We start from the raw sequence: 19,176 nt of genomic DNA on the forward strand, positions 1-19,176 counted from the left end.
AGACCCCAGAATCACAGCAGATTCACAGAGACTCCAGCGCAGCCACGTGGTGGAAGAAGATTTATGGACAAAAGAAGGGAAATGATGTGCAGAAATCAGAAGTGAAGTACAGAATGGCTGGATTGTTACAAGTTGGCGTTTGCCTTATTTGAGTACAGTTTGAACACTCAGCAGCGTATGAGCGGTTGAACTACGGCCTCTGGGATTGGCCAAGACTCAGCTATTGTTACAGGCGCATACTCCTAAGTTAGGTTTTCAATCTTGTCTACCTATTAAGCTAGGTTGCAATTTGTCCACAAGGACTCAACTATAGAAGTACGAAGTCCCACTCAGGCCATATTTAGTTCACTTTAACACTAGCTTCAGCAACTGTCTCTCAGAGCCCAGGGCAGGGCAGGGATACAACTGGGCTTCAGGAAACTTGAATTCATTGACTGTCTCTTCCCCATCTTAGATGCAGTGCTAAGGGCTTTTTAGTAATTTTCTCATTTGATTCTCAAAACAAACTGATGAGGAAACGGTCTGAGAGTAGTTAGGCAGCTTTTCAAGGTCACACAGATAGTAAATGTCATCACTGGGACTTGAACTCAGGTCTTTCTGACTCTCATGTCTGTGCAACATGTCATCTCAGCCACTGTTGACACTGTATACATGGATTAGGGTTGGCTAAACTGCTGTAACAATTAGACCCAACTCGAATGGTGCATGTATGTACAATAGGGGTTTATTTCTTATGATATAGTTCACGGTGGTCCCAGGTGAATAAGGATGGGTAGGTCTGCATTTTTCATAATCATCTGGGTCTCTGCTCAGGCTCCTAGAGTCTCTGCCACCTTCCCCATGTGGCTTCTAAGGCCACCTCGGAGACAGAGCTTGGTGGAGCACATGTGGTAGGATTTTTTTTTTTTTTTGAGACGGAGTCTCACTGTATTGCCCAGTCTGGAGTGCAGTGGTGCAATCTCGGCTCACTGCAACCTCTGCCTCCCAGGTTCAAGCTATTCTCCTGTCTCAGCCTCCCTAGTAGCTGGGACTACAGGTACCTGCCACCACGCCTGGCTAATTTTTGTATTTTTAGTAGAAATGGGATTTCACCTTGTTGGTCAGGTTGGTCTCGAACTCCTGACCTCAGGTGATCCACCCACCTCGGCCTCCCAAAGTGCTGGGATTACAGGCATGACCCACCATGCCTGGCCATTTGGTAGGATTTTATGGGCTAGACGGGAAGTGTTGTATTGCATCTGGTCACTTTCTGTTGTGTTGAACCCAGTCCTGTGGCTCCCCCTACTTGCAAGGACTCCTAAATGTCTGGCCAAGCTGTAAGTCCAGGAAAAGGAAAGGACCAAATTCGAGAGGCAGCCCGCCGTCTCCAACACACATAATAAATATTTCCATGATTCCTTGCTCTCTTCTTGTCCTTGTTTGTAAGTGGTTTTCTTACTTGGAACCATAATATGTATTCTAGTTTTCATGTGACTTCTTTCATTTATCATAATCTTTTTCCTGTGTGGCTCCAGTGAGTTTTCATAATGATCATGGTTACAGGCCGTGTACACCAACTGTCAGACAGTTAACTCGTTCTAGTTTTTTTTTTTTTTCGATAATAAAACAATAAGCACCTTTATGCAAAAACTCTTTGCTACTCTTGAATTATTTCTTTAAATTCTCAGGAGTGGGAAGGCCAAGTCTAATGAGTGAACATTTTTACAGCTTTTGACACTTCACACCTTATTGCTCTTCAAAGAGTTTGTATCCAACGACAAAGATACTCACAGTGTTACCAGCATTGGGTGCTATCGTTTTAAAAACAATTTAGTTGTAAAATGGTTCCTTAGTTTATTATGATAGCCTTTTTCAGGATCCCAATCCTTTAGGGTAGGAAGTGTTTATATGTGTATATCTGGCTAAGTCATATCAATTGCAATTTAGCCTCCTCTTTTGTCTTTACCGGGGAGGACAAAATCATTTATTTGCTCAACAAAAATGTAGGGAGCACCTGTTATGCGCCAGGCAGTGGTCTAGACCTGGGGATAGAGTGAATACCAAAAGACAAAGTCCTGGCCGGGCATGGTGGCTCATGCCTATAATCCCAGCCCTTTGGGAGGCCGAGGCGGGTGGATCACTTCAGGTCATGAGTTTGAGACCAGCCTGGCCAACATGGCAAAACCCCGTCTCTACTAAAATTACAAAAATTAGCCGGGCGTGGTGGCACATGCCTGTAGTCCCAGCTACTCAGGAGGCTGAGGCAAAGGAATCACTTGAACCCAGGAGGGAGAGGTCGCAGTGAGCCAAGATTGCACCACTGCATTCCAGCCTGGGTGACAGAGTGAGATTCTGTATTAAAAAAAAAAAAAAAAAAAGACAAAGTCCTTACTCTCACGGGACCTTATATTCTAGTGGGAAGACACACGTTGCTGAAGTAAACACACAGATAAATATATGGGGTCATCTTATTGACAAGTGCCGTGAAGAAAACAGAACTGGGTGACAGGACAGCGACTGGGGAGCTATTCCAGTTTGAGGGTGGCTCTTGATACTGAAAATTCATTTCAGGGAAATTTCATCTCTTTTCAAAGATGTCTACCTTCAGAGCTCACAGCTCCATTTTGCTTTTTTGCTGCTGTTGTTGAGACAGGGCCTCACTGTGTCACCCAAGCTGGAGTGCAGCGGCACGACCCTGGCTCACTGCAGCCTCAACCTTCCGTGCTCAAGTGATCCTTCCACCTCAGCCTCCCAAGTAGCTGGGACTAGAGGCACACGCCACCATGCTCAGCTAATTTATTTATTTATTGGTAGAGACAGGGTCTTGCTGTGTTGCCTAAGCTGTCATACTTTTACAGGGCCTTTCTCTGCTCTTTGAAAATCTTAATTCTGATCTATTAGGTGCCTGTTTTCTTGTTAACTCTTAGTTCAGCTTCAGTCCCCAGCTTTGGTGCTGGCGGAATCTTTCTCCCTTAAGAGGTCCTCCCCCAGCAGAGCCTGGTCTTTTGTTTAATGCTGGATGCTCAGCCTCAGGCACACTGATGAATAAACTAAGATCCTCCACTCACCTGTGAATTCCTCAAGAACAGCCTTTGGGCTCAGTGACCATTGTGTTCTAGCCTGCCTGGCACCAGTGCACAGCGCATACTAGGTGCTCAGTAAATGTAAGCTGAACTATTTGAAGTGTGTTCACATTTACACTTGACATCGTTCCTTAATCCGTTGCTGTTTAAGTATGGCTTGGAGACCAGCAGCCGGGACCAGCTATGTAATGCATGGGGCTCAGTGCAAAATAAAAATGCAAGGTCTTCAGCTTCAAAAAATATTAAGGATCAAGCATGGTGGCATGTTCCTGTAGTCCCAGCTACTCAGGAGGCTGGGGCATGAGGAATGCTTGAGCCCAGGAGTGTGAGTCCAGACTGGGCAACTTAGTGAGATCCTGTCTCTAAAAAAATTTTTTTTAAGTAAAATTATTAAGAATGTGAAAATAGGCCAGGGGTGGTGGCTCATGCCTATAATCCCAGCATTTTCGGAGGCTGAGGTGGGTGGATCACTTGAGGTCAGGGTTTCAAGACCAGCCTGGCCAACATGGTGAAACACCGTCTCTACTGAAAATACAAAAATTAGCTGGGCATGGTGGTGGGTGCCTGTCATCTCAGCTACTCAAGAGGCTGAGGTGGGAGGATCGCTTGAGTCCAGGGAGGTTGAGGCTGCAATGAGCTAGATTATGCCATTGCACTCCAACCTGGGTGACAGAGTGAGACCTTGTCTCAAAAAAACAAAAACAAATTATTAAGAATGTGAACATAATGACAACAGAGGATTAAACCAAGCACGGGCCCCTTCTGAATGTTGTATGCCCGTGAGACTGGCTCCACCTTGAGAGACAGGCAGATCTCAGGGTTAGCCTCAGACCTATGGAGTGAAGATCTGGGCTGGGACCCAGGGCACTTCCTGGTGATTCTTATGCCCAAGAGAGTTTGAGCACTGTCATCATCTTTCAGCCTGGGGGATGTCCTGAAGCCCTGTCAGAGAGAGAACCCTGCCCGGGATCCAGATCAGCATTTATCATGGGATAGACTCGCTTTGTGGCGCGGAGGGTGAAGCCTCCGGATGCCCGTCCCTCATCGCTGGCCCGGTCGCGCTGTGGCGAAGGGGGCGGAGCCTGCACCCGCCCCGCCCCCCCTCGCCCCGTCCGCCCCGCGCCGCGCGGGGAGGAGGAGGAGCCGCGGCGGGCCCCGCACTGCAGCGCCAACGTCCGAGCGGGCGGCCGAGCTCCCGGAGCGGCCTGGCTCCGAGCCCCGAGCGGGCGTCGCTCAGCAGCAGGTCGCGGCCGCAGCCCCATCCAGCCCCGCGCCCGCCATGCGGTCCGCCGACCCCGCCTGAGCCGCGGCCTCCGCGCGCGGGCGGGCCTGGGGACGGCGGGGCCATGCGCGCGCTGCCCTAACGATGCCGCCCGCCGCGCCCGCCCGCCTGGCGCTGGCCCTGGGCCTGGGCCTGTGGCTCGGGGCGCTGGCGGGGGGCCCCGGGCGCGGCTGCGGGCCCTGCGAGCCCCCCTGCCTCTGCGGCCCAGCGCCCGGCGCCGCCTGCCGCGTCAACTGCTCGGGCCGCGGGCTGCGGACGCTCGGTCCCGCGCTGCGCATCCCCGCGGACGCCACAGCGCTGTGAGTAGCGGGCCCAGCGGCACCCGGGAGAGGCCGCGGGACGGGCGGGCGTGGGCGCGTTCCCTGGCCCGGGACGGGAAGCAGGACGCGGGCCAGGACGCTCCCAGGGCGAGGCTCCGGCGCGGCACGGCGGCCCTGCTAAATAAGGAACGCCTGGAGCCGCGGTTGGCACGGCCCCCGGGAGCCGAAAAAGCCCGGGTCTGGAGACAGACGTCCCACCCGGGGGCTCTGCAGACGCCAGCGGGGGCGGGGCGCGGAGGCCGCGCTCAGCTGGGAGGACAAACAGTCGCTAATTGGAGAGGAATTGGGATGCGGCCTGGGGCTGCGGGGTACCCGGAGAGGTGGGGATGGCTGTAGGGGGCTGCAGGGAAGAATTCCAGGAGGTGTCTGGACAAAGATTTGATGGATGTGCAAGAATTGGGCTGATGCTTAGGAAGGGGCGATGAGGTGGGTCCAGAAGAAGGGGGGTGAACGGTGTGAGCAAAGACCGTGAGGCTGGAGGCTGGCCACGGGAGGTGTGAGGGGTAGGGGCAGGGTGGGAGGTGGGCTCGCGGGTGGGCTGGGGTCATGAAGGGCCTCAGGCGCTCTGCTATTGGGTTCCAAGGCTATCCTGAGAACAGGGGTGAGGGGGGATTGCCGTGGGGGGGTTAAAGCCTTGTCATGTTCGCTTTCAGGAGATAAAAACAACAGGTGGCCTTTATGGAGACGCTGCCCAGAGCCAGGTCTGTGCCAGGCTCCTGTTGGGGGTCGTCATGCGGAATCCTGACTCTGACCATCCGAGGCATAGGGACCGTGGAGATTTGCATTTCACAGATGAGGAAACAGGTTTGGAGAGGTGACACGACCTGTCCCAGGCATCACAGCCAGGACAGGACCTGTCCCAGGCATCACAGCCGGGATGTGCATAGCAGGGGTTTGGAACTATGAGGTGCCCAGGACCCAGGGTTGGATTGAAAAGGGCGCAGGGGACTAAGATAAGCAGACAGTTGTCCCCAGCGCTGGGGAGAGTCTTGGGACCAGTCTGATGCCTTGTATTTCCCAGGCTCCAGGCTCCTCGCCGGGACAGTGTCTCCTTGGGTGCGTGCTGGATCCCTGGGGGACGTGGCACATCCCCAGGCTTGCTAAACATTGGGTGGGTTCTGGCATTTGGTTTTGTAACGTTTCTGGGTCACTCCCGCCTGTGGCCACCCTTCCTTAGGGGAGCCGTGTGTCCTTGGGGCTTTGCTGGGTGGTCTCGAGGGTGGGAGAAGAATGGGTTCTCCTGGACCAATGGAGCCCGTGCCCCTCGGGGCCACATTGCTCCTGCGCTCCCTGACTGCGGACGCGTGTGTCTCGCGGCTGTCTCTGTGGAGATGGCCTCCTCCTGCCTGGCAACAGCGCCCACAGAATTGCATCAGACCTACCCCACCCGTTGTTTCTGATGCTGTAGCTGAGGGCTCCTCTGTCTGCCAGGCCGGTCACTGGGGACTCTGTCCAGGTCCTGGTGGTTCCTGCTTCCCAGCACCTGATGGTGTCCATGAGAGCAGCCCCTCAGGAGCTGTCCAGGAGAGAAGGGCGCTGGTGGCTGCTGAGCGGAGAGCAAGGCCCGTGTTCTCCAGGCCCTTGGCACAGCAGTGGAGCCCCCGCCCCTGCCTTGTGTTGTCCCCTTAGGCTCTGGTCCTGGGATTTGGAGGAGGGGGACCCTGGGAGTTGGTGGCCTGTCCCAGCCTGAGCTGGCAAGATTCCAAATGCCAGGCCCCTCAAGTGTGCAACAGGGCACAGGGCGACCTCATGTGGGCAGGTGGGTGCTGTTCTGTACACACCTGGGGCCGCCGCTGGGAGAGTTCTGGAAGGTGGGGTGAGGGGACCCATGGGAAGCTAGGGCCTTAGGAAGGATGTTAAGGCCCTGGCTGGCCCCCCAGGCCACCCTCTGTGCTGTGGGGGCAGCCCAGCCATTTTGCTGTCTACCCTGCAAACTCCTCCTCGGGGAGACGGCTGGGTTTTCCCCAGGGAAGAGGGGTCAAGCTGGGAGAGGTGAAGGACACAGATCACAGCTGCTGGCAGGTGTTTAAGGGTCCAGGAGCGTTGCTGTCTGGGTGTCACCAGTAGCCTTCCTGGGGGGCTCACGCAGGTGCCTCTCCACTTGTGGCTCCCTGGCTGCTGAAGATCAGCAGGGACAGCTGTGTCCAGTTCCAGGTGGAGGACAGCCAGGGCTTCTGAGGCCACAGCCTCCCTTGGGTTAATGATGCTGCCGAGAGGTGGTGGCTTTTGGGAAAGATGGCGTACTGCAAAACGTGCTGCTCTGCGTGGCTCGAAGCTTCGTGGGGAGACGTGGGCAGAGCCGTGGCTGACTCACAGACCCCCCACCCCAGAGCCTGCCCTGCCCTCCCTGCCCCGACCCTTCCCCTCCTGACCCATGTGGTTTTTTTTTTTTTTTTTTGAGACGGAGTTCACTCTTGTTGCCAAGGCTGGAGTGCAATGGCACGATCTCGGCTCATGGCAACCTCCGCCTCCTGGGTTCAAGCGCTTTTCCTGCCTCAGCCTCCCGAGTAGCTGGGATTACAGGCGTGCACCACCATGCCTGGCTAATTTTGTATTTTTAGTAGAGACAGGGTTTCTCCATATTGGTCAGGCTGGTCTTGAACTCCTGACCTCAGACGATCCGCCCGCCTCGGCCTCCCAAAGTGCTGGGATTACAGGCATGAGCCACCACGCCAAGCCCTGACCCACGTTTTGAACCAAATTCCAGCCACCCTTTTATCTGCAAGCATTTTGGAGGGCATCGCAATACTGCAGACCCACCTAACACAACAGACAATTCCTTCATGCCACCGAAGGCCTGGTGTGTTCACATTTTTGGTTTAATAGTTTGAATTAAGAGCCAAATAAGGTCCACACACTGCAATTAGTTGATGTCTTTTTTTTTTTTGAGACGGAGTCTTGCTCTTGTCTCCAGGCCGCAGTGCAGTGGCATGATCTCAGCTCGCCGCAACCTCCGACTCCCTGGTTCAAGCGATTCTCCTGCCTCAGCCTCCCGAGTACCTAGTAGCTGGGTTTACAGGCATGCACCACCGTGCCCAGCTAATTTTTATATTTTTAGTAGAGACGGGGTTTTACCGTGTTGGCCAGGATGGTCTCGATCTCCTGACCTCGTGATCTCCCCACCTTGGCCTCCCAAAGTGCTGGGATTACAGGCGTGAGCCACCGCACCCGGCCAATGTCTTTTAAAAATATATACTTTTTTTTTTTTTTTGAGACGGAGTTTCGCTCTTGTTGCCCAGGCTGGAGTGCAGAGACGCTGGCTGTGGTTAGGGGCCTGCCGGGCGCCCGCGGTGGAGCCTGGTCTGAGGAGGAGGGGCTGGTGGGGGGGTTCTCAGGCGGCTCGGTCCCCAGTCTGTTCATGCTGGTGTCCTGGGCCCTGGCCCGGCGCCTCACTGTGCACTCGCCACCCCAGGCCCAGTGCAGGATGCCGAGAACCTCCTCGTGGGAGCGCCCAGTGGGGACCCGCAGGGACCCCTGACGCCTCTGGCACAGCAGGACGGCCTGTCAGCCCCGCACGAGCCCGTGGAGGTAGTCGGCCCCCCACGTTCTACAACCTGCCCTCCTGCCTGCCCCTGGAGGCCTTGCCTGCCCTGCCCACTGTGGGTCTCGCCAAAAAACTTGGGGGCCTTAATGTTGCTTGTGCCCAGTGAAGATGGTTGGGAAAATCCAGAGTGCAGAGAGGAAAGCGTTTACTCACATTCCCCCCAGGCTTTTTCTCTGAGTGTGTGTGAGTTATTCCTGAAAGGCAGGTCAGGGGTCCTGCCCCCAATGGACAGTTTCCATCGGAGTCTTCCTCTGGAGCGACAGGAGCCAGGCCTGTGGGGGTCTGATGGCTCGCTCTCCTTCCCTCCCCTCTTCCTGGGAAGTTCGGGTGGGGGGAGTCTGGGCTTCAGGCTGGGGTGGGGTCTGTGGAGCTGAGGCGGCCCCCTGCCCACCAGGTCATGGTATTCCCGGGCTTGCGTCTGAGCCGTGAAGCCTTCCTCACCATGGCCGAATTTGGGACCCAGGAGCTCTGGCGGCCCGCCCAGCTGCGGCTGCAGGTGTACCGGCTCCTCAGCACAGCAGGTGGGACTCTGGGGTGGTGGGCGCCGCAGGACTCGGGGTGGCCTCTCTGAGCTCTCACGTCTGCTGGTCCTGTGGCCTCCAGAGTGGTTCCCAGTCTTAGGTGGACAGAGCAGGGGTTCCAGAGACACCAGCTCATTCCAGGTGTCCTGGGGGTGGATTGGGTGGGGCCGGCCTGGGTCAGTCGGCTGGCCGGAGACAGGGACGCAGCACTGGGCTGGGAGTGCTGCCCGGGCTGGGAGACCTGTCCTCACAGCAAGGCCAGGCTTGCTGGTGCAGGCAGTTGGGCATCTCTGACGGTGGCCCGTGGGCGAATCAGGGCCCCAACACCCTCCCCTCCTCGCAGGGACCCCGGAGAACGGCAGCGAGCCTGAGAGCAGGTCCCCGGACAACAGGACCCAGCTGGCCCCCGCGTGCATGCCAGGGGGACGCTGGTGCCCTGGAGCCAACATCTGCTTGCCGCTGGACGCCTCCTGCCACCCCCAGGCCTGCGCCAATGGCTGCACGTCAGGGCCAGGGCTACCCGGGGCCCCCTATGCGCTATGGAGAGAGTTCCTCTTCTCCGTTCCCGCGGGGCACCCCGCGCAGTGCTCGGTGTGTGGCCCTGACCTGGGTCTGTTCCCTGCATCTCCTCAGGCCACCTTCCTGTCTGCTGCCCGAGGTCTGTGTCTGCTCACCAGACACACCCAGCCTGCAGGCCCCTCCCACGTCCTTGCCACCTCTGACCTCCGACCTCCAACCTCCGACCTCTGCAGTGCCCTTGCCCCTCTCCCAGTGGGAGAAGCTCTCGCCTGGGCCCTTGGCACGAGCTGTGCCTCCTCTTCCTCTCTCCCAGCACAGCCGCTCCTTCCTGTCTGCCAGGTCTTGGCCTGTGTCCTCTCCCCGTGTGTCCCCCTGTCTGCAACTGTCCTGCCTGTCCTTGTCACGAGCACTGTGGGGAGGCTCCCTGAGGTGTGGCTGACGAAGCGGGGAGCCCTGCGTGTCCACCCTCATCCGTCGTGCAGGGGTCCACAGGCCATGACCGTGAGGACGTGATGCAGCCCTGCCTCCCTCTCCACAGGTCACCCTCCACGGCCAGGATGTCCTCATGCTCCCTGGTGACCTCGTTGGCTTGCAGCACGACGCTGGCCCTGGCGCCCTCCTGCACTGCTCGCCGGCTCCCGGCCACCCTGGTCCCCAGGCCCCGTACCTCTCCGCCAACGCCTCGTCATGGCTGCCCCACTTGCCAGCCCAGCCGGAGGGCACTTGGGCCTGCCCTGCCTGTGCCCTGCGGCTGCTTGCAGCCACGGAACAGCTCACCGTGCTGCTGGGCCTGAGGCCCAACCCTGGGCTGCGGCTGCCTGGGCGCTATGAGGTCCGGGCAGAGGTGGGCAATGGCGTGTCCAGGCACAACCTGTCCTGCAGCTTTGACGTGGTCTCCCCAGTGGCTGGGCTGCGGGTCATCTACCCTGCTCCCCGCGACGGCCGCCTCTACGTGCCCACCAACGGCTCAGCCTTGGTGCTCCAGGTGGACTCTGGTGCCAACGCCACGGCCACGGCTCGCTGGCCTGGGGGCAGTGTCAGCGCCCGCTTTGAGAATGCCTGCCCTGCCCTGGTGGCCACCTTCGTGCCCGGCTGCCCCTGGGAGACCAATGATACCCTGTTCTCAGTGGTAGCACTGCCGTGGCTCAGTGAGGGGGAGCACGTGATGGACGTTGTGGTGGAAAACAGCGCCAGTCGGGCCAACCTCAGCCTGCGGGTGACGGCGGAGGAGCCCATCTGTGGCCTCCGCGCCACGCCCAGCCCCGAGGCCCGTGTACTGCAGGGAGTCCTAGTGGTGAGTATGGCCGAGGCTCCACCACCAGCCCCCAGGCAGGTGCCTGCAGACAGGGTGCTCACACAGGGCGTGAGGCCTGGCTTCCCAGTGAGGGCAGCAGCCCAGTTACTGGGGACGTCGGCCCCGGGCAGGTCCTGCTGGCTGGCTCCTCAGGCTACCTGGTGGGCTTTAAATTCCTAGAAAGTCACGGCTCTGACAGCGGCTCCGCTAACTCATTCCACCGTCTCATTTCACGAAATGAATTTAAAACTCCGCTCCCTGACCTCACACGAGCCCCCGTGAGTCTCTCACGCCCTCTGCTGTGTTCTCGCCTGGCTAAAGCGAGTGGCTTTTGAGGTGGAGTCTGAACCCCTGATGGGAAACTGTGGGCTGCCCGCGGTGCCACCATGCTGGGTACATGGGGGACAGGGCTGTCTCCGTCTTGCGGGTACCTGCCCCTTCACCAGGGGCCTTGGGAGGGGCCATCAGAAATGGCGTGACCTGTGCAGCCTGTCCTGGGTTCTGTAAGCCAGTGTAGGTGCTGTCCCTGTGAGGCCCGTGTGCCTCCCCTCACTGCTCCGAGCCCTCTGGCTGAGGAGCTGGGGCAGGAGCCCCGGGAGGGTCTGAGAAGACTCAGAGAGAGGTGGACTCTTTGTAGCTGGTACTAGGTTTGCTTTACAGATGGGGAAACTGAGGCACAGAGCGGTTGAGGCATTAGTAGTACTACATGGCTGGCTGGAGAGCCAGACAGTCAGTGTCCCAGCCCGGGCTTGGCTCCCATGGCATGCAGAGCCCCGGGCACCTCCTCTCCTCTGTGCCCGGCGTGGGACTCTCCAGCCTGACGGGAGGTGTGTCCAGAAGGCGACAGGCTAAGGGCAGAGTCCTCCGCAGAGCCCAGGCTGACACCACTCCCCCCGCAGAGGTACAGCCCCGTGGTGGAGGCCGGCTCGGACATGGTCTTCCGGTGGACTATCAACGACAAGCAGTACCTGACCTTCCAGAACGTGGTCTTCAATGTCATTTATCAGAGCGCGGCGGTCTTCAAGCTCTCAGTAGGTGGGCGGGGGTGGGGAGGGGAGGGGATGGGGCGGGGCGGGGGAGGGGATGGGGCGGGGCAGGGGAGGGGATGGGGCGGGGCAGGGGAGGGGATGGGGCGGGGCAGGGGAGGGGATGGGGCGGGGAGGGGATGGGGCGGGGTGGGGAGGGGATGGGGCGGGGTGGGGAGGGGATGGGGCGGGGCGGGGGCGGGCTCCACCTTCACTTCTGCCTTCTGCTCTGCTTCATGCTGCCCGAGGACGCTGCCATGGCTGTGGGTGCATGGAGGGAGGGACGCCAAGCAGGGCCAGGCCTCTCACCTGCCACCTGGGCCCACTGATGCCTGTCCCTGCAGCTGACGGCCTCCAACCACGTGAGCAACGTCACTGTGAACTACAACGTCACCGTGGAGCGGATGAACAGGATGCAGGGCCTGCGGGTCTCCACAGTGCCGGCCGTGCTGTCCCCCAGTGCCACGCTGGCACTGATGGCGGGCGTGCTGGTGGACTCGGCCGTGGAGGTGGCCTTCCTGTGAGTGACTCGGGGGCCGGTTTGGGGTGGGCACCAGGCTCTTGTCCCGGCCTCAGCCGAGGGACCCCACATCGGGGGGTTGCTTTTCTGAGCCTCGGTTTCCCTGTCTGTTGGGAGGTACTGGGTGCACAGGAGCCCTGAGGCTGCACGGGAACCGGGAGAGGCCTCAGCACAGCCGGGTGGGCCCTGAATGGAGGCCCGGGGCGTGACTGCAGAGTGGAGCCTCGGCTGGGTCCCAAGCACCCCCTGCCCCGCCACCACGCACCTGTGCCCCGCCACTGCGCACCCCCGTCCCGGTTCACTCACTGCCTCCCACCGCCCCGGCAGGTGGACCTTTGGGGATGGGGAGCAGGCCCTCCACCAGTTCCAGCCTCCGTGCAACGAGTCCTTCTCGGTTCCAGACCCCTCGGTGGCCCAGGTGCTGGTGGAGCACAATGTCACGCACACCTACGCTGCCCCAGGTGAGGGATGAGGGGGTGAGGGGGCCACTGCCTTTCAGGCTCTGAGCACGGGGCCCCCCCAGTTCCCGAGTCAAGCTGCCCCGCTTCCTCCCCAACAGCCCTCACTGTCACCTCACCTGGGCTGATGATGGCTTAGGCCCCTACTGGGGTGAGGGAGGGGCCAGGCGTGGGGGCAGTGGACAGGGAAGCTGGGTCCCCTGAACTGCCCCCCCTGAACTGCCCCCCCCGCCGGCCTGGCTCTTGCTGCTCTGCTGCCCCGAGTGCAGCTGCACTTGGAGGCGGTGCCGTCCTCACCAGGCAGCCCTCAGTGCTGCTGCACCTGTGCTCCGTCCCGCACGTGGCTTGGGAGCCTGGGACCCTTAAGGCTGGGCCGCAGGTGCAGCCGTTCACCCCGGGCTCCTCAGGTGGGGGGGCTTCTGCCGAGCGGGTGGGGAGCAGGTGGGGGTGCCGCGGCTGCCCCACTTGGGCCTGTCCCCACAGGTGAGTACGTCCTGACCGTGCTGACATCTAATGCCTTCGAGAACCGGACGCAGCAGGTGCCTGTGAGCGTGCGTGCCGCCCTGCCCTCCGTGGCTGTGGGTGTGAGTGACGGCGTCCTGGTGGCCGGCTGGCCCGTCACCTTCTACCCGCACCCGCTGCCCTCGCCTGGGGGTGTTCTTTACACGTGGGACTTCGGGGACGGCTCCCCTGTCCTGACCCAGAGCCAGCCGCCTGCCAACCACACCTATGCCTCAAGGGGCACCTACCACGTGCGCCTGGAGGTCAACAACATGGTGAGCGGTGCGGCGGCCCAGGCGGATGTGGGCGTCTTTGAGGAGCTCCGCGGGCTCAGCGTGGACACGAGCCTGGCCGTGGAGCAGGGCGCCCCCGTGGTGGTCAGCACCGCGGTGCAGACGGGCGACAACATCACATGGACCTTCGACATGGGGGACGGCACCGTGCCGTCGGGCCCGGAGGCCACAGTGGAGCATGTGTACCTGCGGGCACAGAACTGCACAGTGACCGTGGGTGCGGCCAGCCCCGCCGGCCACCTGGCCCGGAGCCTGCACGTGCTGGTCTTCGTCCTGGAGGTGCTGCGCGTCGAGCCCGCCGCCTGCATCCCCACGCAGCCTGACGCGCGGCTCACGGCCTACGTCACCGGGAACCCGGCCCACTACCTCTTCGACTGGACCTTTGGGGATGGCTCCTCCAACACGACCGTGCGGGGGTGCCCGACGGTGACACACAACTTCACGCGGAGCGGCACGTTCCCCCTGGCGCTGGTGCTGTCCAGCCGCGTGAACAGGGCGCGTTACTTCGCCAGCATCTGCATGGAGCCAGAGGTGGGCAACGTCACCCTGCAGCCAGAGAAGCAGTTTGTGCAGCTCGGGGACGAGGCCCGGCTGGTGGCATGTGCCTGGCCCCCGCTCCCCTACCGCTACACCTGGGACTTTGGCACCGAGGAAGCCGCCCCCGCCCGTGCCGGGGGCCCTGAGGTGACGTTCATCTACCGAGACCCAGGCTCCTATCTTGTGACAGTCACCACGTCCAACATCATCTCCGCTGCCAATGACTCAGCCCTGGTGGAGGTGCAGGAGCCCGTGCTGGTCACCAGCATCAAAGTCAATGGCTCCCTTGGGCTGGAGCTGCAGCAGCCATACCTGTTCTCTGCCGTGGGCCGTGGGCGCCCCGCCAGCTACCTGTGGGATCTGGGGGACGGTGGGCGGCTCGAGGGTCCGGAGGTCACCCACGCTTCCAACAGCACAGGTGACTTCACCGTTAGGGTGGCCGGCTGGAATGAGGTGAGCCGCAGTGAGGCCTGGCTCAATGTGACGGTGAAGCGGCGCGTGTGGGGGCTCGTTGTCAATGCCAGCCGCACGGTGGTGCTCCTGAATGGGAGCGTGAGCTTCAGCACCTCGCTGGAGGCCGGCAGTGATGTGCGCTATTCCTGGGTGCTCTGTGACCGCTGCACGCCCATCCCTGGGGGTCCTACCATCTGTTTACACCTTCCGCTCCGTGGGCACTTTCAATATCATCGTCACGGCTGAGAACAAGGTGGGCTCCGCCCAGGACAGCATCTTCGTCTATGTCCTGCAGCTCATAGAGGGGCTGTAGGTGGTGGGCGGTGGCCGCTACTTCCCCACCAACCACACGGTACAGCTGCAGGCCGTGGTCAGGGACGGCACCAACATCTCCTACAGCTGGACTGCCTGGAGGGACAGGGGCCCGGCCCTGGCCAGCAGCGACAAAGGCTTCTCGCTCACTGCGCTCGAGGCCGGCACCTACCGTGTGCAGCTGTGGGCCACCAACATGCTGGGCAGCGCCTGGGCCGACTGCACCGTGGACTTCGTGGAGCCTGTGGGGTGGCTGATGGTGGCCACCTCCCCGAACCCAGCTGCCGTCAACACAAGCGTCACCTTCAGTGCCGAGCTGGCTGGTGGCAGTGGTGTCGTACACTTGGTCCTTGGAGGAGGGGCTGAGCTGGGAGACCGCCGAGCCATTTACCACCCACAGCTTCCCCACACCCGGCCTGCACTTGGTCACCATGAAGGCAGGGAACCCGCTGGGCTCAGCCAACGCCACCGTGGAAGTGGATGTGCAGGTGCCTGTGAGTGGCCTCAGCATCAGGGCCAGCGAGCCAGGAGGCAGCTTCGTGGCGGCCGGGTCCTCTGTGCCCTTTTGGGGGCAGCTGGCCACGGGCACCAATGTGAGCTGGTGCTGGGCTGTGCCCGGCGGCAGCAGCAAGCGTGGCCCTCATGTCACCATGGTCTTCCTGGATGCTGGCACCTTCAATATCCGGCTCAATGCCTCCAACGCAGTCAGCTGGGTCTCAGCCACGTACAACCTCACGGTGGAGGAGCCCATCGTGGGCCTGGTGCTGTGGGCCAGCAGCAAAGTGGTGGCGCCCGGGCAGCTTGTCCATTTTCAGATCCTGCTGGCTGCCGGCTCAGCTGTCACCTTCCGCCTGCAGGTCGGCGGGGCCAGCCCCGAGGTGCTCCCCGGGCCCCGTTTCTCCCACAGCTTCCCCCGCGTCGGGGACCACGTGGTGAGCGTGCAGGGCAAAAACCACGTGAGCTGGGCCCAGGCGCAGGTGCGCATCGTGGTGCTGGAGGCCGTGAGCGGGCTGCAGGTGCCCAACTACTGCGAGCCTGGCATCGCCATGGGCACTGAGAGGAACTTCACAGCCCGCGTGCAACGCGGCTCTCGGGTCGCCTACGCCTGGTACTTCTCACTGCAGAAGGTCCAGGGCGACTCGCTGGTCATCCTGTCGGGCCGCGACGTCACCTACACGCCCGTGGCCGCGGGGCTGTTTGAGATCCAGGTGCGCGCCTTCAACGCCCTGGGCAGTGAGAACCGCACGCTGGTGCTGGACGTTCAGGACGCCGTCCAGTATGTGGCCCTGCGGAGCGGCCCCTGCTTCACCAACCGCTCGGCACAGTTTGAGGCCGCCACCAGTCCCAGCCCCCGGTGCGTGGCCTACCACTGGGACTTTGGGGATGGGTCCCCAGGGCAGGACACAGATGAGCCCAGGGCCGAGCACTCCTACCTGAGGCCTGGGGACTACCGCGTGCAGGTGAACGTCTCCAACCTGGTGAGCTTCTTCGTGGCGCAGGCCATGGTGACCGTCCAGGTGCTGGCCTGCCGGGAGCCGGAGGTGGACGTGGTCCTGCCCCTGCAGGTGCTGATGCGACGATCACAGCGCAACTACTTGGATGCCTACGTTGACCTGCGCGACTGCGTCACCTACCAGACTGAGTACCGCTGGGAGGTGTACCGCACCGCCAGCTGCCAGCGGCCGGGGCGCCCGGCGCGTGTGGCCCTGCGCGGCGTGGACTTGAGCCCGCCTCGGCTGGTGCTGCCGCGGCTGGCGCTGCCTGTGGAGCACTACTGCTTTGTGTTTGTCGTGTCATTTGGGGACACGCCACTGGCACGGAGCATCCAGGCCAATGTGACGGTGGCCCCCGAGCGCCTGGTGCCCATCACTGAGGGTGGCTCATACCGCGTGTGGTCAGACACACAGGACCTGGTGCTGGATGGGAGCGAGTCCTACGACCCCAACCTGGAGGACGGCGACCAGACGCCGCTCAGTTTCCACTGGGCCTGTGTGGCTTCGACACAGGTCAGTGCGTGGCAGGGCTGTCCTCCCTGTCCCTCACCCGTCCACACCCATGAGCCCAGAGAACACCCAGCTTGCCACCAGGGCTGGCCCGTCCTCAGTGCCTGGTGGGCCCCGTCCCAGCATGGGGAGGGGGTCTCCCGCGCTGTCTCCTGGGCCGGGCTCTGCTTTAAAACTGGATGGGGTTCTCAGGCCACGTCGCCCCTTGTTCTCGGCCTGCAGAGGGAGGCTGGCGGGTGTGCGCTGAACTTTGGGCCCCGCGGGAGCAGCACGGTCACCATTCCACGGGAGCGGCTGGCGGCTGGTGGCTGGCATGGAGTACACCTTCAGCCTCACCGTGTGGAAGGCCGGCTGCAAGGAGGAGGCCACCAACCAGACGGTGGGTGCCGCCCGCCCCTCGGCCACTTGCCTTGGACAGCCCAGCCTCCCTGCTCATCTACTGTTTTCCATGTTTTAGTGCTGGTGGAGGCCGCGCGCTGTCCCCTCTCTGTTTCTGATGCAAATTCTATGTAACACGACAGCCTGCTTCAGCTTTGTTTCCTTCCAAACCTGCCACAGTTCCACGTACAGTCTTCAAGCCACATATGCTCTAGTGACAAAAGCTACACAGTCCCCCAGCAATACCAACAGTGAGGAAGAGCCCCTTCCCACCCCAGAGGCAGCCACTGTCCCCAGCCCATGTCCCTGTTGCTGGATGTGGTGGGCTGGTTCTCACCCTCACGCTCCCCACTCTGGACCAGCCAGGAGGCTTGGTGACCCTGAGCCCGTGGTGGCTGCTCCTGCTGCTGTCAGGCGGGGCCTGCTGGTGCCCCAGAGTGGGTGTCTGTTCCCCAGTCCCTGCTTTCCTCAGCTGGCCTGATTGGGGGTCTGCCCAGAGGGGTCGTCTGAGGGGAGGGTGTGGGAGCAGGTTCCATCCCGGCTCAGCCTCCTGACCCAGGCCCTCGCTAAGGGCTGCAGGAGTCTGTGAGTCAGGCCTACGTGGCAACTGCGGTCCTCACACCCACACATACGTCTGTTCCCACACGCATCCCCCCAGGGGCCCTCAGTGAGCATTGCCTGCCTCCTGCCAGGGTCCAGCTGGGTCCAGTACACCAGAACACACACCCCAGTGTCTTCTGCCCTGTGTATGCCCTTCCGCCGCCCAGGTTGGAAGGTGGCAAACCGGATGAGTATCCTGGGAGGGGGTGAGCTCACCGGCAGTGGCCAGGCCCCTGGGAAACCTGGAGTTTGGGAGCAGCATCCTCCACGGGTCCCCCAGACCTTCCAGCAGGCCAAATAGACCTGTGTTGGAGGTAACCCCACTCCCATGCCAGGTGCTGATCCGGAGTGGCCGGGTGCCCATTGTGTCCTTGGAGTGTGTGTCCTGCAAGGCACAGGCCGTGTACGAAGTGAGCCGCAGCTCCTACGTGTACCTGGAGGGCCGCTGCCTCAATTGCAGCAGCGGCTCCAAGCGAGGGGTGAGTGTTGAGCAGGGTGTGGGCGGGCTGGGGATGGGTCCCATGGCCGAGGGGACGGGGCCTGCAGGCAGAAGTGGGGCTGACAGGGCAGAGGGTTGCACCCCCTCACCACCCCTTCTGCCTGCAGCGGTGGGCTGCACGTACGTTCAGCAACAAGACGCTGGTGCTGGATGAGACCACCACGTCCACGGGCAGCGCAGGCATGTGACTGGTGCTGCGGCAGGGCATGCTGCGGGACGGCGAGGGATACACCTTCACACTCACGGTGCTGGGCCACTCTGGCGAAGAGGAGGGCTGCCAGACACTGTAACTGGAAGCTGCCCTTTGTCAAGCCCCAGGAATTAGCCCTTCTGATCTTTGTTTTTTTTTTTTTTTTAGATGGAGTCTCGCTCTGTCACGCAGGCTGGAGAGCAGTGGTGTGCTCTTGGCTCACTGCAACGTCCATTTCCTGAGTTCAAGCGATTCTTGTGCCTCAGCCTCCCAGTAGCTGGGATTACAGGCACATGCCACCACGCCCAGCTAATTTTTGTATTTTTAATGGAGAAGTGGTTTCACCATGTTGGCCAGGTTGGTCTTGAACTCCTGAACTCAGATGATCCTCCCACCTCCGCCTCCCAACGTGCTGGGATTACAGGCATGAGCCACTGCACCCAGGCTTCTGATCTTTCAAGTCATTATTGCTTCAAAGAACCTCCTCCAGTAATACAAGGATAATCTACGCAAAGACCTCAGGAGAATATTTTAAAATAAGTATGTATCACAGAAAGCAGCCCTCTTCCCTGGAGGCAAACATGATTCACAGGTTCATGTATGTACACACACACACACACACACACACACACACACACCAAACATAAGAAAAAGTCACTCCTTGTGTTTTGCAGTATGATTTTTTTTCCACTTAACCCTACCTTATAGTTTTTTCTGTCTGTTCATAACCATCTAGTCAGACTTAAAATATGTTTTTGAATAGGTAAGACATGCAAATATGAAACAAAATAGTGTATAAGGGAATATAGAACTTCCCCCTTCGTTCCTATTTCTCGCCCTTCCAGTTCCCCTTCTTAGAGACACT

At 60.4% G+C, this 19,176-nt stretch overlaps 2 protein-coding genes across 3 annotated transcripts in view; both read left to right on the plus strand.

Annotated features, from left to right (window-relative positions):
- Positions 1-4,186: 4,186 nt before the first annotated feature.
- LOC107973063 (polycystin-1) lies at positions 4,187-14,575 on the plus strand. Of its 2 annotated transcripts, XM_024349414.3 has the most exons (12): positions 4,187-4,643; positions 5,318-5,468; positions 5,686-5,775; positions 6,294-6,423; positions 8,077-8,192; positions 8,603-8,729; positions 9,073-9,320; positions 9,787-10,542; positions 11,442-11,573; positions 11,912-12,087; positions 12,415-12,548; positions 13,029-14,575. In XM_024349414.3, the coding sequence occupies exons 2-12, from the start codon at positions 5,343-5,345 to the stop codon at positions 14,573-14,575; spliced, it is 3,582 nt and encodes a 1,193-aa protein (XP_024205182.2). In that variant the 5' UTR covers positions 4,187-4,643; positions 5,318-5,342. The 2 variants fall into 2 exon arrangements, with proteins under 2 accessions (XP_024205182.2, XP_063652853.1); XM_063796783.1 differs by lacking the exons at positions 4,187-4,643; positions 5,318-5,468; positions 6,294-6,423 and having other exon boundaries at positions 5,687-5,775.
- LOC749124 (polycystin-1-like) overlaps positions 13,362-19,176 on the plus strand; it is a 97,124-nt gene continuing 91,309 nt past the window's right edge. Inside the window, 5 exon segments of the mRNA XM_054668965.2 lie at positions 13,362-16,647; positions 16,867-16,944; positions 16,946-17,023; positions 17,958-18,101; positions 18,480-18,668. Coding sequence (XP_054524940.1) covers positions 15,073-16,647; positions 16,867-16,944; positions 16,946-17,023; positions 17,958-18,101; positions 18,480-18,668 — 2,064 coding nt within the window. The 5' untranslated portion in view covers positions 13,362-15,072.

Source organism: Pan troglodytes, chromosome 18 (genome assembly GCF_028858775.2).
Source record: "Pan troglodytes isolate AG18354 chromosome 18, NHGRI_mPanTro3-v2.0_pri, whole genome shotgun sequence".
Classification (NCBI taxonomy): Eukaryota; Metazoa; Chordata; class Mammalia; order Primates; family Hominidae; genus Pan; species Pan troglodytes.

Coding starts and splice junctions, on each gene's coding strand:
- LOC107973063 (XM_024349414.3), top strand. CDS start 5,343: ATGGAGACGCTGCCCAGAGCCAGGTCTGTGCCAGGCTCCTGTTGGGGG. Junction 8,730..9,072: donor CCGGCTCCTCAGCACAGCAG/GTGGGACTCTGG, acceptor CCCTCCTCGCAG/GGACCCCGGAGAACGGCAGC. Junction 12,088..12,414: donor GCCGTGGAGGTGGCCTTCCT/GTGAGTGACTCG, acceptor CCGCCCCGGCAG/GTGGACCTTTGGGGATGGGG.